The sequence below is a fragment of the Molossus molossus genome, unplaced genomic scaffold (assembly GCF_014108415.1).
Source record: "Molossus molossus isolate mMolMol1 unplaced genomic scaffold, mMolMol1.p scaffold_m16_p_34, whole genome shotgun sequence".
NCBI lineage: Eukaryota > Metazoa > Chordata > Mammalia > Chiroptera > Molossidae > Molossus > Molossus molossus.
In genome coordinates this window covers 1,106,831-1,129,940 of record NW_023425371.1, presented here as the reverse complement: position 1 = coordinate 1,129,940, position 23,110 = coordinate 1,106,831, and the positions used below count along the sequence as shown (strand labels likewise).

At 37.3% G+C, this 23,110-nt stretch overlaps 1 protein-coding gene across 2 annotated transcripts in view; it reads left to right on the top strand.

Moving 5' to 3' along the window:
- EIF5B (eukaryotic translation initiation factor 5B) overlaps positions 1-23,110 on the top strand; it is a 101,319-nt gene that overhangs the window by 61,597 nt on the left and 16,612 nt on the right. For both annotated transcript variants that reach the window (XR_004961985.1, XM_036281411.1), the window contains exons 10-17: positions 1,230-1,510; positions 12,727-12,834; positions 13,469-13,579; positions 16,746-16,813; positions 17,407-17,548; positions 21,518-21,649; positions 22,331-22,513; positions 22,876-23,037. Coding sequence is in view for 1 of the 2 variants with exons in the window: in XM_036281411.1 (XP_036137304.1) it covers positions 1,230-1,510; positions 12,727-12,834; positions 13,469-13,579; positions 16,746-16,813; positions 17,407-17,548; positions 21,518-21,649; positions 22,331-22,513; positions 22,876-23,037 (1,187 nt within the window). In the remaining variant the exon portion in view is untranslated. The remainder of the gene's footprint in view (positions 1-1,229; positions 1,511-12,726; positions 12,835-13,468; positions 13,580-16,745; positions 16,814-17,406; positions 17,549-21,517; positions 21,650-22,330; positions 22,514-22,875; positions 23,038-23,110) is intronic.

Below are 23,110 nucleotides of genomic sequence, written 5' to 3'. Positions count from 1 at the left end.
AATCCTCACCCGAGGACATTTTTTTGCATTTATCTTATGATAGAGTGGGAGGGAGAGAGGGAGGAAGAGAGAGAGAGGAACATCAATGTGAGAGAGACACATCGACTGGTTGCCACCCACACAACCCCAACCAGGGCTGGGGACAAACTACAACCAAGGTACATGCCCTTAACGGGAACCGAACCCAGGACTCTCCCATTCGTGAGCCAACGCTCTAACCACTGAGCCAAACCAGCCAGGGCGTGAATTGTTTTCTTATGTGGTTTGTAATTTTTATATATTGTACTAAATATTATACTTGTAAAACTATGGAAATATTTTGTGGTTAAAGGTGGTGTTTTTGTCCTCTAGAAAGAATTTCTATGTACACCCACCAGAAGTGAACTAGGAATAATCAACATTAGTTAATTATTCCGCATTTATCTTAATAATGATTTTTTTTTAGAGAGAGAAAACATTGATTGGCTGCCTTCTGCATGCCCCCTCCTGGGGATCAAGCCCACAACCTGGGTATGTGCCCTGCCCATGAATCCAACTGGGACCTCTCAGTCTGTGAGATGGCACACAATCCACTGAGCACCACCAGCTGGGCAGGTATTCCAAATTTAGAATTCAGAGACTCTGGAAGCCTTCTGCCAAGAATGGGGAGGCTCTGTTTACTTCCTGTTCATCCTCATTGCTAGGGTACAGTTCCTCAGGATTTCAACTCACAATTAGTGTGTTATCCAGTGTTCATCCACTTTGCCCCTGTGAATCCTTAGTAGGTCTGAACTCCCAATGCTCCTAATCACTGAGGAGCTAGTAAAAGCACTGCTCAGCCTTTGAGCTGCCTCCTCCAGAATCAGCATGTGACCCCCGGGAGAAAGAAGTACCAACCCGTGTGTTCATCATCCTGGGTGTCTGTCCTCTCTTGTATCCTGGCTTAGTAATGTTTTCTCTTTTCTTTTCTTTTCTTTTCTTTTCTTTTCTTTTTCTTTTCTTTTCTTTTTCGCTTCGCTTCGCTTCGCTTCGCTTCGCTTCGCTTCGCTTCGCTTCGCTTCTTTTCTTTCTTTCTTTCTTTCTTTCTTTCTTTCTTTCTTTCTTAGTAATGTTTTCTTTTTTCTTTTCTATCTTTCTTTCTTCTTTTAATTAGCTTATGTATAGATTAATGTATTAAATTTCTCTATTATGTTGATGGAAATCTTATTTTTAATTTTCATTTATTTTTAAATTTCTTGTTTTTCTGAAAGAAGGGAACACAGTGCATATAGAAGTAAAAGAAAACCCTGAAGAGGAGGAAGAGGAAGAAGAAGAGGAAGAAGAGGAGAGTGAAGAGGATGAGGAAGATGAAGGAGAAAGTGAAGGCAGTGAAGGTGAAGAAGATGAGGAAAAGATGTCAGATGAGAAAGATTCAGAGAAAACATTAGATAAAAAGCCAAGTAAAGAAATAAGCTCAGAATCTGAATATGACTCGGATGATGATAGAACTAAAGAAGAAAGGGCTTATGACAAAGCAAAACGGAGGATTGAGGTATTTATTTTTCCCTTTTTCATTGCTTCTTTCCTTCACAGTCCTCTTCTGTGGTCATTAGAAATGATTCTACAACAGAAGCTTTTATTGAGCAGCACTTTTAAAAACAGAGTCTCAGAAAAGGATCTTGTCCAGTTATTGTAAGTCAAGACATAATAGGTCTGACACTGTTCTAATGCAAGGACTTCAGTCCCTTACCCAAGTCAGAATGGTGACTGCTTCATGCTTTTCTTGTGTTCTCAAAATTTTAATGTGCTATTTGAGTGATGATTCTGATCACATAAGTTGTTTAAATCTGGTGTGTTACTGAGGCTTCTATTAAAGTGCACATACCTAGCAGTCTTACTATTAGGTTTCCTCTTTAATGCAGTAGACTTCAAGAGAAAATTTTCTTAAATTATGTCAGCTTAGCATAAATAATATACTAAAAACTACTTTCGTTTGCTTGAGGAGGTTAAGCTATTTTAAAGCTAAAAACTTTTAGCTTTTATTCTCTTTATCTTTTTATGTATAATTCTAATATTTTCGTTTTTTTATGACCCTTATATCAGTATTTGCCGTTTCCTTCTGTAAAGTCTCGATAGAGATATATTTTCTGAATTTCTAAAGGACTAAGAAAGACTATGTTGTAAGTTGGGGTTTCTTAACCCCAGCACTATTGACATTTTGGGGCCTGGTCATTCTTTCTAGTGAGGGGCTGTCATCTTTATTTTGGAATGTTGAGCAGCACCTCTGTCCTCTACTCACTAGATGCCAGTAGCATTCCCTCCCTTCCTCCAGTTGTGACTGCTTCTTCCCGTGGCACCTACTCAAGCCAACTCTCTTGCACTGCACTGAGAGAGTTTATTCTGTTTGAAGATTTAAAAACAAGCAAACAAAATGGGTATAAAATAGAAAGTACAAGTTCCCCTGTTATCTCATTTCCCAGACTTGTTCATTGTTCTGTATATGCACTTCAAGTTTTAAAAATGTTTAATTGAAAGTAAGTTATATAATAAATTTTGGAGAGACTTTTTTTATCCTCACCTGAGGACACTTTTGCATTATCTTCAGATAGAGCAGGAGGGAGAGAGGAAGGAAGAGAGAGAGAGAGAGAGAGAGACATCGAGTGGCTGCCACCCACACAACCCCAACCGGGGCCGGGGACAAACTGCCATCAAAGTACATACCCTTAGTGGGAACCAAACCCGGGTCTCTCTGGTCTGCAGGCCAATGTTCTAACTGCTGAGCCAAACCTGCTAGAGATGGAGAAACTTTTTCTTCACATAACAATATGCTATGGACCTCTTAGCTCACCACTGAGCAAAACTGGCCAGGGCAACTTAACACATTTTTTTTTTTTAAATCCTCACCCAAGGACATTTTTCCATTTTTTTGTTCAGATAGAGTGGGGGGTGGGGCAGAAAGAGAGAGAAAGAGAGAGAAACATCGACGTGAAAGGGACACATCAAGTGGCTGCCACCCGCATGACCAAACCACGGCCGGGGACAAACTGCAACCAAGGTACGTGCCCTTAGCGGGAACCGAACCCGGGTCTCTCTGGACCGCAGGCCAACGTTCTAACTGCTGAGCCAAACCAGCCAGGGCCACATTTTTAATTTAAGCAGTTTTGTTGAGATATGTTTTACATACTATCAAATTAATATGTTTTAAGTGTATAATTCAGTGATATTTGTAAATTTATAGTTGTGCAATCATCAACACATCTTAACTTTGGAATATTTTCATTACCCCCAAAAGATTCCTTGTGCCCATTTATATATATATAATTTATATATATATTTTAATTGATTTTAGAGAAAGAGGAAGGGATAGGGAGAGAGAGATAGAAACAGGGATGGGAGAGAACATCGATTGGCCACCTCCTGCATGTCCCTCGCTGGGGATCAGGCCCACATCCTTAGGTGTGTATCCTGAGCGGGAATCAAACCAGTGACCTCTTGGTCCATGGGTCGATGCTCAACTACTGAGCCACACTGGCTGGACTAATTTTAAAAATTTTATAACATCCAGTTTATCAAATTTTTCTTTTATAAAGTATTCTTCTAGTGTTGTATTGAAGAAATCTTTGCCTAACCCAAAATCATGAATATTTTGTCGTGTTTTCTTCTAAAATATTTATACTTTTAGTTTCTTATATTTTTAGCTCTAGGATTTGTTTTAAAATAATCTTTATGTATTATGTGAGGTAAGGAATTAAACTCCTTTTTTCTTTTTTCTTTCTTTTTTTTTTTTTTGAGAGAGAGAGGGAGGGAGAGGGAGAGGGAGAGAGAGAGAGAGATAGAAACATCAATGAGAGAGAACATCGACTGGCTGCCTCCTGCATGCCCCCTACTGGGGATTTGGCCCACAACCTGGGCATGTACTCTCACCAGGAATCAAACCAGCACCCTCTTGGTGCATGGGTTTTGATGCTCAACCACTGAACCACACCACCTGGGCTAAACTCATTCTTTATGAATGTAACCAGCATCATTGGTTGAAAAGGCTCTTCTTTCCCCATTGAATTGCTTTGGCATCTTAAATCAATTGATTGGAAATGTGAGAGTTTATTTTTGGACCTTGAGTTTCATTTCATTCATCCATTTTATCTGTTATGTCAGTACCACACTGTCTTGGTTACTTTAGTTTTATAGTAAATTTTGAAATTGTAAAATGTTAACTTTCTAGTGCTGTTCTTTTCAAGATTGTTTTGGCTATTCTAGGTCACTTTCTTTTTCAGATAAATTTTAAGATCTTGTCAGTTTCTGCAAAAAGGTGTACTTAGATTTTGATATAGATTGTGTCAAATTTATAGATCAATTTTAGTAAGAATTACCATCTTAATTATATTGAATCTCCCAATTTATGGAAATAGGTTGTCTCTTATTTAGAGCTTTTAAAATTTCTTTTAGAAGTTTTTTATAATTTTCAGAGTGTAAGATTTATCTTTTTTATTTATTTATTTATTTTATTTTTTATTTTTTTTATCCTCACCCGAGGACATTTTTCCATTTTTTGTACAGATAGAGTGGGAGGGAGAGAGAGGAAGAGAGAGAGAGGGAAGCATCGATGTGAAAGGGACACATCGAGTGGCTGCCACCCGCACGACCAACCAGTGCCGGGGACAAACCGCAACCGAGGTACATGCCCTTAGCGGGAACCGAACCCGGGTCTCTCCGGACCGCAGGCGGACGCTCTAACCGCTGAGCCAAACCGGCCAGGGCTATCTTTTTTATTTTTTTATCCTCACCCGAGGACATTTTTTTCATTTTTTGTTCAGATAGAGTGGGAGAGGGAGAGAGGGAGAGAGAAACATCCACGTGAAAGGTATACATCAAGTGACTGCCGCCCGTACCACCCAACCAGGGCTGGGGACCAATTGCAACCGAGATACGTGCCCTTAACGGGAACCGAACCCAGGTCACTCTGAACCGCAGGCCGACGCTCTAACCACTGAGCCAAACTGGCCCAGGTGTCTTTTTTTCTTTTAAGATCAAATTAATTTTATTCCAAAAAAGGAAGGTTGGTTTAACATTTTGAAAGGGATTTGTAATTCTTTTTTTAAATTTGTTTCTAAGTATCTTACTATTTTTGATGCTATTGTTAATAGGATCATATTATTTTTAAATTGTTTCATTGCTAGTATAAATACAATGAATTTTTATAGATTAACCGTCTCTCCTCCAATTATACTGAAATTTTTTTTATTCTAAGAACTTTTCAAGGATTCTTTGGAATTTTTTTAATTGGTGTCATATTGTTTGTCAAAGGACAATTTTAATTCTTTACTTCCAGTGTCACTGCTTTTTGTTTCTTTTTCTTGCCTGATTTTCCTGGCTAGAACAATGTATTGTTGAATAGAATACTTGCCTTGTTCCCAGTCTCTGGGAGGAAATTATTCAGATTTTAACCATTAACTATGATATTAGTTGGATACACTTTACCAGTTGAGGAAATTTCTTTCTTCTCCTTGTTTGTTGAGATTTTCTATCATGAATGGATGGTGGATGCCTTTTGTATGTTTATTAAGATTTTTTTTTCCTTTTCAGTATTAATGTATAATGTATTATATTAATTGGTATTCAAATGTAAAACCAACCTTGTATTCCTGGAACACGTCTCATTTGAATCCTGTAAGTTTCTGTAAAGTGAATAGTGATGTCTCTCCTGTTTTGATTCTGATTTTGTTGATTTGTGTCTCCTCTTTTTTTTTTACCCCTTGGTCTAGCTAAAGGTTTTCTATCTTTTTTGATCTCTCAAGACCTAGTTTTTGGTTTTATTAATTTGTTTCTTTTCTCTTTAATTGATTTTTAAATCCTGTTCCTTATTATTTTCTTCCTTTTGTTTAGTTTGGGTTTTGTTTACTCATCTGCTGATTTCTTAGGATGACAAGTTAAATAATTGATTTAAGACTTTTCTTCTTTTTAATACTATAGAGTCATTATAAATTACAAATTTTTCTCTTGGTATTTGCTTTAGTTCCATCCCATAAATTTTGGTATGTTGAATTTTTTGGTTTTCATTCTGTTCAAAATATTTTCTAATTTCCTTTGTTATTTCTTTCTTGACCCATGTGTTCTTCAGAAGTACATTGTCATAATTTACAAGTGTTTGTGAATTTCAGTATTTTTCGATAGTTAATTCTAAATTCTTACTATTGTGGCCAGAGAACATATTGTTTGGTTTGTGTCATTTAAAAATAATTAAAAGTTCTCTTATCTTCTAGCATATGGTCTTTTCTGAAAAATGTTTCTTGTGCACTAAGGAAGAATGTGGATTCTGCTGTTGATGGGTCTTGATTGTAGTTAGGTCAGTTTGGTAGATAGTGTTCAGATTTTCTGTATACTCGCTCATTTTATGTGTAGCATTTCTTTACATTATTGAGAGTGGATTATTAAAGTTCCCAAATTTATTGTGGAATTGTATATCTTAATAACATTTTTTTTGGTCTAGCATTAATGTAGCTACTCCAGCTGTCTTACAGTTACCATTTGCATGGTATGTGTTTTTCAGTCTTACCACTTTCAATCTATTTGTATCTTTGAATCTAAAGTGTTTCTTGATCACAGCATGTAGTTGAATCTTGCTGTTTTATTCAGTCACATATTCTGCCCTTAAGACTATTTAATTGATTCACATTTAAAGTTATTACGTATATGATTGGATTTTCTTCTCCCTTTTTGGCTATTTTTTTTTTTATATATATTGCATGTCTTTTAAAAAGTTATATTCTTAATGGTTGCTCTAGGCATTTATCTACTTTAGATTATTAGTAGCTTAATTCTAGTAAAATATAGAGACTTTGTTCCAATATAGATCCATTCTTTCCACCTTTCTTTGCACTGTTTTAGTTACATGTTTATAAGTGATCTCGACCCAGTAAAACAGGGGTTTTATTAATGTCTTATTTGACCTTATATCTTTTAAAAGAATTAAGAGAAGAAAGGAGAAAAATACATTTATAGCATCTTAATATTAACCTAAATATTAACATTTCTGGTATTCCTCATTTCTTCATAAGGATTTTTCTGCCTGTTATTTTTTTCTAGAGTATAGCTCCAGTCCCTCCCTCACCTTGCCTTTGTGCTCTTTGTAATATTTATTACATCTTTATACAGGGTGGGGTAAAAGTATGTTTATAGTTTCTCTATTGAAAATAATTATTCATAAATAGTAATACAAAAATAAACTGTTTTGCATACTCACAACTGTAAACCCACTTTTCCCCCACTCTGTATAAGCTCGACCATACAACTTCAGAATCATTATTTTATGAAGTTATCTTTTAAATCAGTTAAGCAAAGAAAGTAGAAAAATACACACTTTACTGTCTTTATATTTACTCTATGACATTTGCCATTGCTCCTTTTTTTTTTTTCATGTGGCTTTGAGTTACCATCTGGTGTTGCTTCATTTCAGCCTGGTGAACTTCTTATGGTATTTCTCATTATGCTGATCTTCCAGCAGTGAATTCTCGCAGTTCTCTCTCTCTCTCTCTCTCTCTCTCTCTCTCTCTCTCTCTCTCTCTCTTTCTAATATGTTTGATTTCAGAGAAAGGAAGGGGAGGAGGGAGAGAGAGAAAGAAACATTGATGAGAGAAGTATCAGCCACCTCCTGCATGCCCCCCCCACCAGGGATTTATTTTATTTTTTAATCCTCACTGAGGACATTTTTCTATTTATCATCAGACAGAGTGGTAGGGAGGGAGAGAGGGAGAAATAGCGATGTAATAGAAACACATTGACTGATTGCCTCCCACATGACCCAATCGGGGCCGGGGGCCGAACTGCAACCAAGGTACGTGCCTTTGACTGGAATCGAATCCTCAGCTCATTGGTCCGAGGGCCGACGCTCTAACCACTGTGCCAAACTGGGCAGGGTTAGAATTCTTGCTTGACAGCTTTTTTTTTTTGTTTAGTCCTTTGATATGTCATCGCATTGCCTTCTGGCCTTTATTGCTTCCGGTGGAAATTAAGCTATAAATCTTATTTGAGTTTCCTTATAAACAGTGAGTGGTTTTTCTCTTGCTGTCAAGATTTCGTTTTTGAGATTGGCTTACGTATGACAATTTAACTATGATGTGTCTCGGTGTGGATAGCTTTGTACTTATCCTACTTGGAGTTATCAAGCTTTTTAGATGTGTAGATTAATCCTTTACATCAAAATTTGTAAGTTTTCTGCTATTCAAATATTTTTTCTGCCTATTTCTCTGTCTCCTCTCCTCCTGGAGTTCCTTTTATATGCACACTGGTGTGCTGGAGGGTGTCCCACAGGTCTGTTGAGGCTGTTTTTTTTTTCTTTCCAGTGTTCAGATTATATAATCTATTAATCTATCTTTGAGTTCTCAGATTTTTTTCTTCCACTAGGTTTCGTCGACTGTTGAGCCCCTCTAGTGAATTTTATTATTTATTTATTTTACAAAAAATTTTTTAAAATACGTTTTTGTTTGCCTTTTTAGAGAGAGAGGAAGAGAGAGAAAAAGATAGAAACATTGATTTGAGAGAGAACTATTGATCAGCTGCCCCCTGTGTGCCCCCTGCTGGGATCGAGCCTGCAACTTGGGCATGTGCCCTGACAGAGAATCAAACCAGGACCTCTCAGTCCATGGGACGCTCAATCCACTGAGCCACAACTACAGGGCTCTAGTGAATTTTTAAGTTCCAGAATTTTCATTTAATTTATTTATACACACACACACACTCACACATATATATTTTTTCTTTTCTTTCTTTTCTCTTCTCTTTTCTTTTCTTTTCCTTTTTTTTTCTTTTTCTTTTCTTGTTAATCCTCACCTGAGAATATTTTTTCATTGACTTTCAGATAGAGTGGAAGGGAAGTGGGGAGGAAGAAAGAAACCTCGAGAGAGGTACATCAATTGCCTCCTGCACGACCCTGACCAGGGCCGGGGGATTGAACCTGCAACCCCAGTTACTTGCCCTTGACTGGAATCAAATCCACAACCCTTCAGTCCGTGGGCTGATGCTCTAACCGCTGACCCACACCAGCCAGGGCTTATTTCTATTTCTTAATACCCTCTTTTGCTGAGCCATTCTTTCTTTTCTTTAAATGTGGTTCCCTTCAGTGTCTTGAACATACTAATAACAGCTGCTTTCAAGTCTTTGTCTGCTAAGTTCCAGATTCTGTTGACCACTTTTACCCTGTGTCATGTATATATGTGCCACATTTCCCTGTTTCTTTGTATGTCTTATAAATTTTTCTTTACAAGTGGGCATTTCATAGAATATATTATAGCAATTCTGAATTCCGTTGGCTCCCTAAGAACGTGGTAGTTTTAGCTATTTCTGTTTTTTGCTTAGTGAATCGTCTGGACTAATTCTGTAGAGTCTTTGTTTTATTCTCAGTTTTTAGGTTCATTTTAAAATTTTTGTTTTTATTTTCAAGACTGGCTCTCTCAGCCTTGCGTGTGGATTAGCTTATTTTAGTGGTCAACCGCATGATTTGTCAGTTGGTTATGCTTGACCTCGAGTCAGTGAGGCTTTTACTGTCTGCCCGTGGATCTGGCAGTTTACAAGTCCACTCCAGTGTTTACTTCATGCATTCACACAACTTGAGCCAGGAACCAACCAGTAATTCACTTAGGACCTCTCTGGTCTCTTCTGACAGCCTTCCACAGGAGCACAGCCTCTGGACCACCAGTAATAAGTAAGACCTTATCATTGCCTACTTTGTGTTATTCCACAGACCTCCCTGTTACATCTCTGACTCATCTTCCACATTATCTCTTGTATCCCCAGTATTGAGACCTTAGTCTAGTTGTGATTTTAACCTTATCTCTCTTTTTTTGCCATTGAGATCACTATGATTTTTGACAGGGCTCTAAGGCATAGGGATCCCCTATCCACCCCCCCCCCACCCCCTCTTATATTACTTCTACCCTCTAGAGCAGTGAAAGTGAGAATTGTGTGGTGCAGCTCCAGACTACAACTGCACAGGCTTCTGTTGCCCTTACTGATGGTCACTAGATTTTCTCAATTTGTTATATGCCTTTGGCCAGTTTCTAGAGCCTTTAAGTGGTGGTTTTGACTATTTTGTTCAGTTTTATTATTATTTTTTTTGGTGGCAGGGAGAGGATTTGCCGAACTCCTCATTCCATCATTCAAGAAGTCCTGCATCAATACCTTTATTAGCCACATACTGTATTTCATTTTATAGAGAAGGATTCTGTTTTAACTTGATACTGATTTGGTTGGTCTGCCATAACAAAATACCATAGACTGGGGGGGTTAAACAATAGAATTTTTTTTATCCTCACCCAAGGCTATTTTTCCATTTATCTGCAGAAAGAGTGGGAGGGAGGAAGAGAGAGAGAGACACACACATCAGTTGGTTGTCTCCTGCACAACCCTGACCAGGGTTTGGGACGAACCAAAACTGAGGTATGTGCCCTTGGCTGGAGTCAAACCTACAACTTTTTGGTCCATGGGCCCACGCTCTAACCGCTGAGCAAAACTGGCCAAGACTTAAACAACAGAATTTTATTTTCTGACAGTTTTCGAAGTTAGAAGTTCAAGATTAAAGTGCCAGCATGTTTGTTTTCTGGTGAGGGTTCTCTTCCTGGCTTACAGATGGCTGCCTTCTCACTGAGTCATTACGTGGCCTTGCCTTTGTATGTGCTCAGACAGAGATTGATTTTTTATTTCTCCTCCTCTAGTAATGATTCCAGACCTATCAGATTATAGCCCCACACTTATGACTTCATTTAACCTTGATTACATCCTTTTAAGGCCCTCCAAATAGTCCAAATAGTCAAATTTGGGGATTAGGGCTTCAGTGTATGAATTGGGAGAGATATATTTCATTCCTTAATGAACTTCATGATTCTCAAACCTTGCTACATATTATCATTGTCTGAAATTACCCCAGACTTCCTGAGTAAGTAGCTCCATTGTGGATAGGGGTCTCTACCTATGTGATTCTATGCCACCAGATAGGTATCATCAACCTTTGATGTCAGGAACACTCATTAAGAAATCCCTCACTAAAGAAGATGAAGTGTACTGATTTTCACTATTAAAAACAATGCTGCAGTGAACAGACACTATTGTACATGTGCATCTCTGTGCACTTGTCCTGTCATTGCTTCAGGACAAATACTGAGAGGTAGAATTTTTGAGTTAAAATCTATACTATATTACCTTCCAGAAAATTTTAACACTTTACCAAGTATGGGAGAGAAGGCAATTTTCAACCCTATCAAATGCTAAGGTCATGATGTTCGCCTTTCAGCAGTACATACTGTAAAGCTCGTTTACCACTCTTAGCTAGTAAATGCTCACATCTTACTTTGACATTTTAAAACTTTTTTTTTTCATTCCACTTTCACAGAAAGATCCAGTGTCTAGTGGTAGAAATGAAAGTAAAGAGTTCCTACAAAAATGGATTTTAGATGGAAATAGTATTGTAATTGATACTCTCAGTGTTTGGAAGAAAGTCTGATCTTATTAGAGTGCCAGCTTTGTTATGCTTGAAAGATTGTCATTTGAAAGAACTGCTGGCAAGTGTTTCTTTTTGGTTCTCAGAAAGTTGAAGTGTTTAGGTAAATGCTACAGAGAATTCATGTGGTTCAAGGACAAACTTTCTCATGTTTAGTGATACATTAGGGAAGTGAGAAATGCCATTGGATGTCTTAGGTTGAGGTTTAAGTAAGCTTGGTTCTAATTGAAAGGTTTTATAGTGTTTGTACACTGGACAAAGTTTTAAAATAAATTGCTTTAACATGTTTTACAACTCTGAAGTTCTAATGAAATGTTTTAAATGCAAGAATATACCTCTTTTTCTATAACCTCCACATGAGTTAGAGGTTGTACTGTACAGTTAATATGACAGATCCATTTCTTTTCTATTCCATTAAATTAGCCAGGTGCAGAAGTATTCTGAAATTTGAGCCAACACTTCACATTGTTCTTATTCATATTAACAGTTGCTACTTTGAAATCTGAAAGCTACTCTAGTCAGGATTGGCTTTGTTCAAAGGTACTGTGATGGGACTTAGATTGTAAAGCTCACAATGTAAAACGCAATTACATATAGGTAAGTCAAGAAAGAACTTGGCTTTGGGGAGAAGATCTTTGCTCTGCATCCATGGTGTTTGCCTTCAGTCACGATTCCAAGTAACTTGATTTGGGGAAAGAAGAGAAGCCATCTCAACTGTTTGGCAGTTGACAATGCTTTTTTGGGTCCTCTATTTGACAGGTAGAGTTGGTAAAGTGATGATAACTATTTTTGGAAGATAAATATCTGCCCTTTGGAGTAGAAAAGGGAATAGAAGAACAGAAGTCCAAATTCTCAGTCATAGCCCCAGATCTGTATTAATTGGTAGACTAATAGAATGCTCCATTGGTCAGGTGGTGTGCTGAAATTTATAAAGGATTACAGAAGGGACAGAGCATGGGAGGGTCTAATAAGATAGCATGGTCCTTGTAGGCCCAGAAAACTTCAAAACGCATGAGGCAAAAAATTAAAACTAAAATGATACAAATGATACTTGGTCTTTTTCATTCTCAGAGTTGGTTTTCTAACTGTACAGGTGAGTGAACAGAAATCAGAAGCCCAGGAGAGCCTAATGTATTTGTGAATTATAATAAAAGTGACTGTATGAAAAGAAAAAGAACTTGGATGAGGTTGTAGCATTCTCTTGCCAAGGCAAAATAATTTAAAGAAAAATAATGATAGGGTTTGAAATAATACTTTTGAGATTTTTTTTTCCTTCCTAGAAACGACGACTTGAACATAGTAAAAATGTAAATACAGAAAAGCTAAGAGCCCCTGTTATTTGTGTACTTGGACATGTGGACACAGGGAAGACAAAAATTCTAGATAAGGTAAAAAAATTCTGTTATGCATTGATACAATTTTTTTTTCTTCTTGATCCTCACCCAGGGATATTTTTCCATTGATTTTCAGATGGAGTGGGAGGGAGAGGGAGGGAGAGAGAGAAAGACACACACATTCTCTCTCTGTCTCTCTCACTCTCACTCTTTGATTTGCCTCCTGCAGGACCCCAACCAGGGCCGGGGATCAAATTCTGGTTTGTGGGCTGATGTCTAACTGCTGAGCCAAACAAGCCAGGGCTGATAGAACTGTTTTGAAATCCTCACCTGAGGATATTTTCCCATTTATCTTCAGATAGAGGGGGAGGAAGGGAGGGAGGGAGAAATATGGATTAGTCGCCTCCCACACAACCCGGGGACTAAACCGATGAACTGATGCCGAGGCACGTGCCCTTAACTGGAATCGATCCCGAAACTCTTGGGTCCTGGGGCCGACACTCTAACCGCTGAGCCAAACCAGCCCAGACTACAGCTTTTTAAATGAATGAATGATAGACCTTATAAAAAGCTAATACAAACCATAGCACATACATGCAATTCTCTTTACAATAAATATGTTATTACTTTCTTACCTCTTTATTTTTTGCATTTTGAAATACAAATCTGAATCTGCTGTCTTACCCAGCTCCGTCACACACATGTACAAGATGGTGAAGCAGGTGGTATCACACAGCAAATAGGTGCCACCAATGTTCCCCTTGAAGCTATTAATGAACAGACTAAGATGATTAAAAATGTAAGTATACTGTATTTCATCTCTAAATACATCTCTAAATAAGTATACTGTGTTTTAATCTCTGAAATAAGATATGAACTATTTCCAACATAGAAAAAAAGCAGAATAGTATAACAGACCTGTATGGTCACCATTCTTAATTAACATGTGTGCCGTTTTGCCCTATTTTGCTTCAGATTTTTAAGCAATAAAACATTAGATATTATAAGATCCATCACATTCCATTTCCTTTCCTCTTACTCCAGGAAACCTTCACTATTCTGAAGTTAGTATATCTTACCCTCCACATTTTCACATTTTTACCATAGATCTTCATGTTTCAAAATTGAATTCCCTCCTCCTCCTCCCATTTTTCATCTATCATCTTAAATATATATATTTTTTATTTTCCTTATTTTCTCAGTTCTGGAGATATTCCATTGATTTCTGCTAACTATAACACAGTAAAGAAGATCACATAAGATTAATATAAAGCTTAATGACTCATGATTAACGTAAGACACCCTTTGTGTCACCCATGTTAGGACTCTCTGCCCCTTTCTAATATGCTTGGTTCACATTTTATTTTAGGGCAGTTTTCTTTCAGGAGTAACTTCTAAAGTAATCTCTACCTTTTATTGTGTTAGTGGTTGCAAAATGTTGATATTCTAACCCCTTCATTCATCTTTATTGGATTACTTTGGTAGAGAAACTCTACCTAATCTGTGTGTAGGAAAGGCAGAATAAACATCTGATACTTTACCATTATTTATCATTATTTAAAATAGTGACCAATTTGGCTTTTTTTTTTTTTTTAATATATATATTTTTTTCTTTACTGATTTGTAGCAAGGAGAAGGGGAGAGAGAAACATTGGTGAGAGAGAACATCGATTGGCCGCCTCCTGCATGCTCCCACTGGGGATTTGGCCCACAACCTGGGCATGTGCCCTACGACTGGGAATTGACCCACAACCTCTTGGTGCATGGGCTGAGACTCAACCACTGAGCCACACTGGCCAGGCTAGTTTCGTATTTTAAACTCTTGGATTTAAACATATTTACTGTATTTTAATCCATTTCAGTTATATTGTGTTGAGATAGTCCCATCATTGCCCTGTGGTTGGCTCCTGAGTCTTTTGATGCAGTTCTGGTAGTCTTATTTGTTCAGGCTGTTGGAATAGCAGCATGTTCCAGGCTTTGTTATATATAACTTGGTGCTGACCTGGAACTGGGCCTTGCAAACAATTCCTGGTTCCGTGGTCACAGACCAGGTCAAATTGGTCAATTTAGAATTGAGAAGCAGTAAATAACTGACACACAAAGCGTATATTATTACATACTGTGTCCCTTAATTAGTCTTAGTTCTGTATGTAGAAAGGATCTGTGAGCTTGGCTCTCCAGTTTTTGTTTGTGTGCATGTGTATTATGAAGCTTGTTTCTGGTAGATTCCTAAAGAAGGAATAATGGCAAATAATATTCCTTGAGCATTTTGAATATTGAAGAGTTACTTTGTGGCTGTCACTTGGCTACATATAAAATGGTTGGGTTCACATTTTCTTAAGAATCTTAAATTACTCCAATTTCTCATATAAAGTATTGCCTTTCAGGTTTGAGCACAAGCTGGTTTTCATCTTCGTATAAGTAATCTGCTCTTTTTTCACCTCAGTGTTGGTTATTTTGGGTCTGTTTTCCCGATTTGTGGTCTTCCATTTCAGTATGTAGTTTAAGATATTAATTTTAGGACAGTTTTCTTGAATTACAGCTTTTTAAATTTTAAATCATTTAAAATTTATTTTGGTTGTATTTTACCTGATATTTCTATGTCATTGGGGAGTTTATTTCACCTGTTTTCAAAATACATTTAACAGCTTGTTCCACCAATTGCCAGAACTTGAAATCTGGTGTTATTTTAGAACACAGTTAAAGAGCATGACTTTTATTAGGCCTGTATTCAAGTTCTCGGGCTAATTTTTATTTGACAGGTACAAGTGTTTGTATTCTAGACACTGAAGTAAAAATAATTATGGTGCTCAGTGAATGTTGATTCAGGATCACCAGGAAGTAAATTTGAATAATTTTTTTCAATTAGATCAGGAGGTAAAATTTTGAAAAAAATTATTTAAAGATTGTCAAAAAGTATAGATAAAAAAGGTAAAAAATGTATTTTGTGTGTGTGAGAGATTTGTTAGTCAGTGCTACTCTTTAGATTAAAAGAGAATGTCCCTCTCGGGCATGTTGTAATGTTTCCATTCATTTATGTACTTTTATCCAGAAAGTCTAATGTGATTTGAATGAAGCAAAATATGAATTTATTCTTTACTATTTTAGGTTGATATGGTAAATTTTCTTTAAAACATACTTGGGATATTTTTCAGAGTTTAGAATTGTTTTAAAATTGGACTAGATAATTTCCAAATATTGAGAACTTTTTGTCAGCTTCTGATAATCACTCTCAGATGACCGCCTTATCATTTATTACTACTACTCTGCTCAAATTTAGACTACACCATAGTTTTATGACCTTAACAAAAAGAATACCCCCCCCCTTTTTTTTTTGGTTAATTCTCACCTGAGGATATTTTTCCATTAATTTTTTTTTTTTTAAGAGCAGAAGGGAGGGAGGTGGGGGGAGAGAGAGCAAGCAAGCGAGACATCGATTAGTTGCCTCCCACACAACCCCGACCAGGGCCGGGAATTGAACTTGTAACCCAGGTGGCTGCCCTTTGGGAATCAAACCTGGACCCTTTGAGCCAAACCAGCCAGGGCTCCTTTTCTTTTTTAAAAATTAATTTTAGGTAGAGAGAGACATTGATATGAAAGAGAAACTCAGTCTGTGGTCTCCCACACTTGCCTTGACCAGGGGTCAAACCTGCAACCTGGACATGTGCCCTGACCAGGAATGAAACCTGTGACCTTTTGGTGCGCGGGATGATGCACACCCACTGAGCAATACTGGCCAGGGAGGGAATATTTTCTTATTTCAGTTTTTTTCTGGAAAACTTTTGATGTTAAAGAAAATATTAAATGTTGTACTTCCCTGGTTGACTCACTGTTTTCAAAATAGTTCGTTTAGAGAAGGAAGTGGTGATAGTTAAACATTTTCCTGGCAAAATAATTGCTTTGTAAAGAAGCTTTTATTGTTTTGGCTTCCTTCTTAAGCTTTTCGCTTTTCCCATCTTTTCTAGTTTGACAGGGAGAACTTACGGATTCCAGGAATGCTGATTATTGACACCCCTGGGCATGAGTCTTTCAGGTAAGAGCAAATTGAGTCTTTTGTCATCAAGTGAACTGCTTGAAATTGTTGAGTCTAAAAGTTTAGTCAGTAAGAAGGTCTGACTAGTCCTTAATCTTTAAGGGGATAGTATTTTGAGATCTGTGGTTTCAACTGCAGATCTCTAGGTAGCTATCTGTGACAACTACCAAACCTTCTCTGTGCCTTGCTGATTTAGTAATATTTTATTTGAATATTTGTTTTTTTAATAGTCTTTTCTTCTTGAAAAACAAATCCTAATACATACCTTGTCTATCTCCTGTGAAACCCATTACAGGTGGAATTTTATCTAGTTGCCTCTTGGCCATATTCCTTAGTTTAAAAAAAAAAAACTTGGTCAGTAAAATTGGCAGAAATGTTGGCGTTATTTCTGGAACTAACTCATTCTAACTGGTGTCAGCTCACTGTCAGATAGGCATGTGGCGAGTGAAGGGCTAATGAATGGCACTTGAATTTAATGCATGTGCTTCATTTTGTTCTTTTTGTTTTACAAAGAAATTAAAATTTTAAGTTTCTTTAAGTAAAAGTTAATTTAAATATTTCTATTTATGCATCTTTTTTTTTCTTTTCAACAGTAATCTGAGAAACAGAGGCAGCTCTCTTTGTGATATTGCCATTTTAGTTGTTGATATTATGCATGGTTTGGAGCCCCAGACAATTGAATCTATCAACCTTCTGAAATCTAAAAAATGTCCATTTATTGTTGCACTCAATAAGGTAAGCTCTGCTTCTGAAAACTTAAATTGTGAAAACATGCTTCTTAATTTTTTGTGATTAAAAAAATGTATCTTAGTATAACTTTCATATAAGAATATAATCTCATGCTAATAAGTTCAATGTATTTTGACAAATTTATACACACACATAACCACCATTCAGAATATAGACCATCTCCATATTCCCAGAACAGTCCCTAGTGTTCTTTTACAGCCAGTCGGTTCCCTTCTGCAACCCCAGACAGACATATATGATCTTTCTGTCACTATAGACTAAATCTGCCTATTCTGTAATTTCACAGTAAAAGGATTATACAGTGTGTAATCTTTTCAGTCTGGCATTTTTCACTACTCATGTTATTACAGAATTATCCATGTTGCATATGTCATAGTTTGTTCCTTCTTATTGCTGAGTAACATTTCATTATCTGAATAATACCACACTTTATTTACCTGTTGAAGGACATTTGGATTGATTCTGATTTTTTGGTTTCTTATTAATGAAGCAGCTGTGAACATTTGTACACAAGTCTTTGTGTAAACATTTGCTTTTGTTTACTTTGATAAATAGTTAGGAATGTAATTGCTAGATCATATGGTATATGTATGTTCAGCTTTGGGAGAAAAGGACACATTTTCCCAAAGGGATTGTACTGGTCATTTTACATTTTTAACCTACAGTGTTTAAGAGTACTAGTTTCTGCCCTGGCCCATTTTCTTAGCGGTTAGAGCACCAGCCTGCGATCCAAAGAGACCCGGGTTCAGTTCCCACTAAGGGCATGTACCTCGGTTGCAGTTTGTCCCCAGCCCTGGTTGGGTCGTGTGGGTGGTAGCCACGTGATGTGTCCCTTTCACATCGATGTTTCTCTCTTTCTCTCTCTCTTCTCTTCCTCTTTCTTCCTCCCACTCTATCTGAACAAAAAATGGAAAAATGTCCTCGGGGGAGAATTAAAAAAAAAAAAAGAGTTCTAGTTTCTGTACATTCTTGCTAACTTGTAGCCATTCTAATTGTGAAGTGCTAAATAATTTTGGTTTAATTTGCATTTCCATAATGACTAATGGCATCAAACATATTTTCATGTACTGATTTGCCACCTCTTTCTCTTTGTGAAGTATCTGTTTAAAATCATTTTCTCATTTTTTTTTATTACTGTTTTAGTGTTGAATTTTAAGTTTCTTACATATTGTTGATATAACTCCTGGTCAGTTATGTATACTGCAGATATACCTTTATAGTCAAAGACTTGGTTTATCATTTTCTTTATGATGTGTTTTGAAGAGTGGAAATTTCTAATTTTGACAAGATCTAATTATAAATATTTTTTTAATTGATGTTTTTAGAGAGGGAGAGAGATAGAAACTTTGATGAGAGAGAAAGATCGATTGGCTGCCTCCTGCACGCCCCCTACCAGGGATCAAGCCTGTAACCTAGGCATGTGCCCTGATTGGGAACTGAACCAGCAACTTCTAGGTGGACAGGTCAGTGCTCAACCACTGAGCATCACCGCCTGGCTAGTTTTTTATCAGATATGTTTTTCAGATATTTTATCCCAACCTGTGGCTTGTCCTTACTATCTTGACTCGCTCTTACAGAGCAGAAGTTGTCATTGATCTAGCTGTAGCTTATCAGCGCTTTCTTTCATAGCTCCTGCCGTAGTTGAAGTTGAAGTGATTACCATAGCCAAGGTCATCTCGTTTTTTCCCTGTATTATCTTATAGGAGTTTCAGAGGTTAGTATTTTACATTTAGGTCTGTGATCTATTCTGAGTTGATTTTTGTGAGGGGTGTACAGTGTATATTTTTGGTATGTGGATATCAGGTTTTTTCAGCATTGTTTGTTGCTCACTATTGATTTTTTAAAAAATGTTAAACTAACAACCTTACACTACCGGAATAGACCTTGGTCATGATTAGTGTACTTAGTCATGCTAGATTATATTTTTCATATATTGCTAAATTTGACTTGCTAATATTTGTTGCAGATTTTTGTGTTCATGAGGGATTTTGGTATGTAGTTTCTTGTAATGCCTTTTCACTGGTTTTGATATCTGAGTAGTGATGGCCTCATAATATGAGTTAAGTAGGAATTTCTCCTCTATTTTCTAAAAGAGTTAACATAGAAATATTATTTTTCTTTAAATGGTTTATAGAATTCATCAGTGAAGTCCACATCAGCTTATAATTTCTTAGTTAGTGTAATTTATTTAGGTATTGTATTTTCTTTTGTCAGTAGAGAAATTTGTCTTTCAAAGAATCAGTTTTGATCTTATTATATTCTCTCTTGTTTGTCTGTTATTGTCTGTCATTGATTCCAGTGCTAATCATGTGCTTCCCTCCTTTCTACTTTCTTCGTTTTCATTTGCTCTTCTTTCAATTTCTGAAGCTTAGATCATTGATGGCGGGTATTTTTTTTCCTAACATAAGCATTTAGAGGTATGCTTAGGCCCTGGCCGGTTTGACTCAGCGGTTGCAGCGTCAGCCTGTGGTCCAGAGAGACCCAGGTCGGTTCCCGCTAAGGGCATGTACCTCGGTTGCGGTTTGTCCCCGGCCCTGGTTGGTCATGCAGGTGGCAGCCACTCGATGTGTCCCTTTCACATCGATGTTTCTCTCTCTCTCTCTTCTTTACTCTCCCTCCCACTGTATCGGAACAAAAAATGGAAAAATGTCCTTGGGTGAGGATAAAAAAATAAAAATAAAAAAGGTATGCTTAGCACTGTTAAAAGCACTGCTTAGACATGTTCTAGTTTAAAATAATGTTTTGTTTTTTTCCTTCATCATCATTGCTTTTTGGCTTTTATCTCTAATTATTCTTTGTTCCTCTGTATGTAATGTGCCTTTTTTTCCTTGGCTGCTTTTAGACTTTTTAAAGGGTTTCATCAGCGAGATTACATAATAGTTTTATGTTTATCCTATTTTCTTAGATTTGTGAATTTATAATCATCAGTTTATAAAAAGTTCATGGTTGTTATATTCTTCAGACTATTTTTCTGATGTTAGTTTCTTTTTTTGAAGTGTTTGATAGAATTTTAGTACTCTTCAGAACTTTAAGTTACTTCTCTTAATATTGTCCCATAAATGACTGAAGTTTTTTTTCTTTTTCCCTTTCATTCTTTTTTCTGCATATGCTTCAATTGGGATCATTTTTATTGCTACATCTTCAGGGTCACTAATCTTTTCTTTTGCAGTATGTAATCTGCTGTTAAGCTCATCCAGTGAATTTTCCATTTCAGATTATATATATATTTTAACTACAAGATTCATGTTTTTACTTTAAAATTGTAGCATATACTTATAAGTATTTTAAGGACATTGTTTGCTAATTTTATTATCATTATAATTTCTGGATCTATTACCACTTGCTGATTTTTCCCCTTAGTAGCATTCTAATTGGTCTACTTTTTTATATTATCTCTCTAGACTGAGCTGGTTTTTAAAAACTAGTCATTTTCATCTCTATACCCATTTATCACTTTTTTGAAAAGTGGGGGGAAATAGATTTAACTAAACAGATTAAACCCTAATTTGAGCAATAGAACAATTAAACTGGGCCTTTCTTTGAGATAGAGAGTACTTATTTTTTATTTTCTTTTTTTTTTTTGTACATAATTTTCCTGGTGATAGTACTTGCTATAATTAATTCTTATTCCTGTCTACTGTTAATCCAAAGAAATTTGGAATCCCAACAACATGGTGATGGTGCTGGGGTCATTCTGGGGTCTCGGGGTCACTCTAAGGATCTCATCTTTTGTAAACAAATGACTGCTTCCCAGGGACCAGTGAGAGGCTGAGGGGCAGCATGGGACGCAGTAGTTTCTAATCGAAGAGGGGATGCAATTCAGCAGGTTGTAAGAGGCTTTTGATGCAATAAAACATGACTACTTCACATTTCTGGATAAATATAATTTACTTGAGGAATTTTCTGGAGATTTTTCTAACCACATTAAATATTTTATATGAAAAACTTTCTCAGATTGATAGGCTGTATGATTGGAAAAAAAGCCCTGACTCCGATGTGGCGGCCACTTTAAAGAAACAGAAAAAGAACACAAAAGATGAATTTGAGGAGCGAGCAAAGGCTATTATAGTGGAATTTGCACAGCAGGTAAGAAAGCTGTCCCTTCTTTTTTTTTTAATCCTCACCCAAGGACATTTTTCCATTTTTTGTTCAGATCGAGTGGGAGGGAGAGAGAGAGGAAGAGACAGAGAGAAACATCGACGTGAAAGGGACACATTGCGTGGCTGCCTCCTATATGGCCCTGGATGGGTTGGGGACATACTACAACCAAGGTACGTGCCCTTAGCGGGAACTGAACCCGGGTCTCTCTGGACCGCAGGCCGACGCTCTAACCACTGAGCCAAACCGGCCAGGGCTGTCTCTTCTTCATGAAGGGCCTGTATCATCGAGCAGTTTTTTATTTTACTATTGTCTCTTTGTAATAAAGTCAGCACTTTCACTAATACTGGTTCTGTTCCCATATTTATGGCAGTCAGTAGTTTTCATTCTTTCCCCTTATCCCTTTTCCTTTGTAAATCAGAAAGCAGATATTTCAATGATCTTTTTTTGTAGTTTGAATGTTTAAATTTTTGAAACTGAGTTAACGTGGGAAGAAACTATTTTTTCTGAAACATTATAATGCCTCAGGATACACTTGACCTCTTCTCGAGTGTTTCTGATGTTTCAGAATGTTTAACTCTTTGCTCCTCTAGCTTCCAGTTAGGTGTTCCCGTTGGGGTACCACCCTCCACAGCTTGGCCTGGGATGATTTTGCTTTTTTGTCTTTAGGGTTTGAATGCGGCTTTGTTTTATGAGAATAAAGATCCCCGCACTTTTGTGTCCTTGGTACCTACCTCTGCACATACTGGTGATGGAATGGGAAGTCTCATCTATCTGCTTGTCGAGTTAACGCAGACCATGCTGAGCAAGAGACTGGCACACTGTGAAGAGCTGAGAGCACAGGTGATGGAGGTGAGTCAGCTTGTCCATTTATTGCCTTTTTTTGTTGTTGTTGTTAATCCTCACCTGAGGATATTTTCCCATTGATTTTTAGATAGAGTGGAAGGCAAGGAGGGAGGGAGGGAGGGAGAGAAACATCCATATGAGAGAGACACACTGACTGGTTGCCTCCCGCGGGACCCCAGCTGGGGCCAGTGATCAAACCCGAGACCCTTCAGTTCACAGGCCAACGCCCTGACCGCTGAGCCAAACTGGCCAGGGCTGCCTTTTTATTAACAGCATGTTCTTGGGTGGGGATATTTACTGCTGTTAGATTAATCAGTGTGGCGCATTGTAGCATATTATCTCACCCCCTTTGCAATCTTGTCTCTTAGGTTAAGGCTCTCCCAGGAATGGGCACCACTATAGATGTAATATTGATCAATGGGCGTTTGAAGGAAGGAGATACAATTATTGTTCCTGGAGTAGAAGGGCCTATTGTGACTCAGATCCGAGGCCTCCTGCTGCCTCCACCGATGAAGGAGTTACGCGTGAAGGTGAGCCATGGTGGTCAGTGGTGTGTGGGATTCTGCTCAGGTCACGTCCTCACCTTGACAGCTGCTTGGCTCA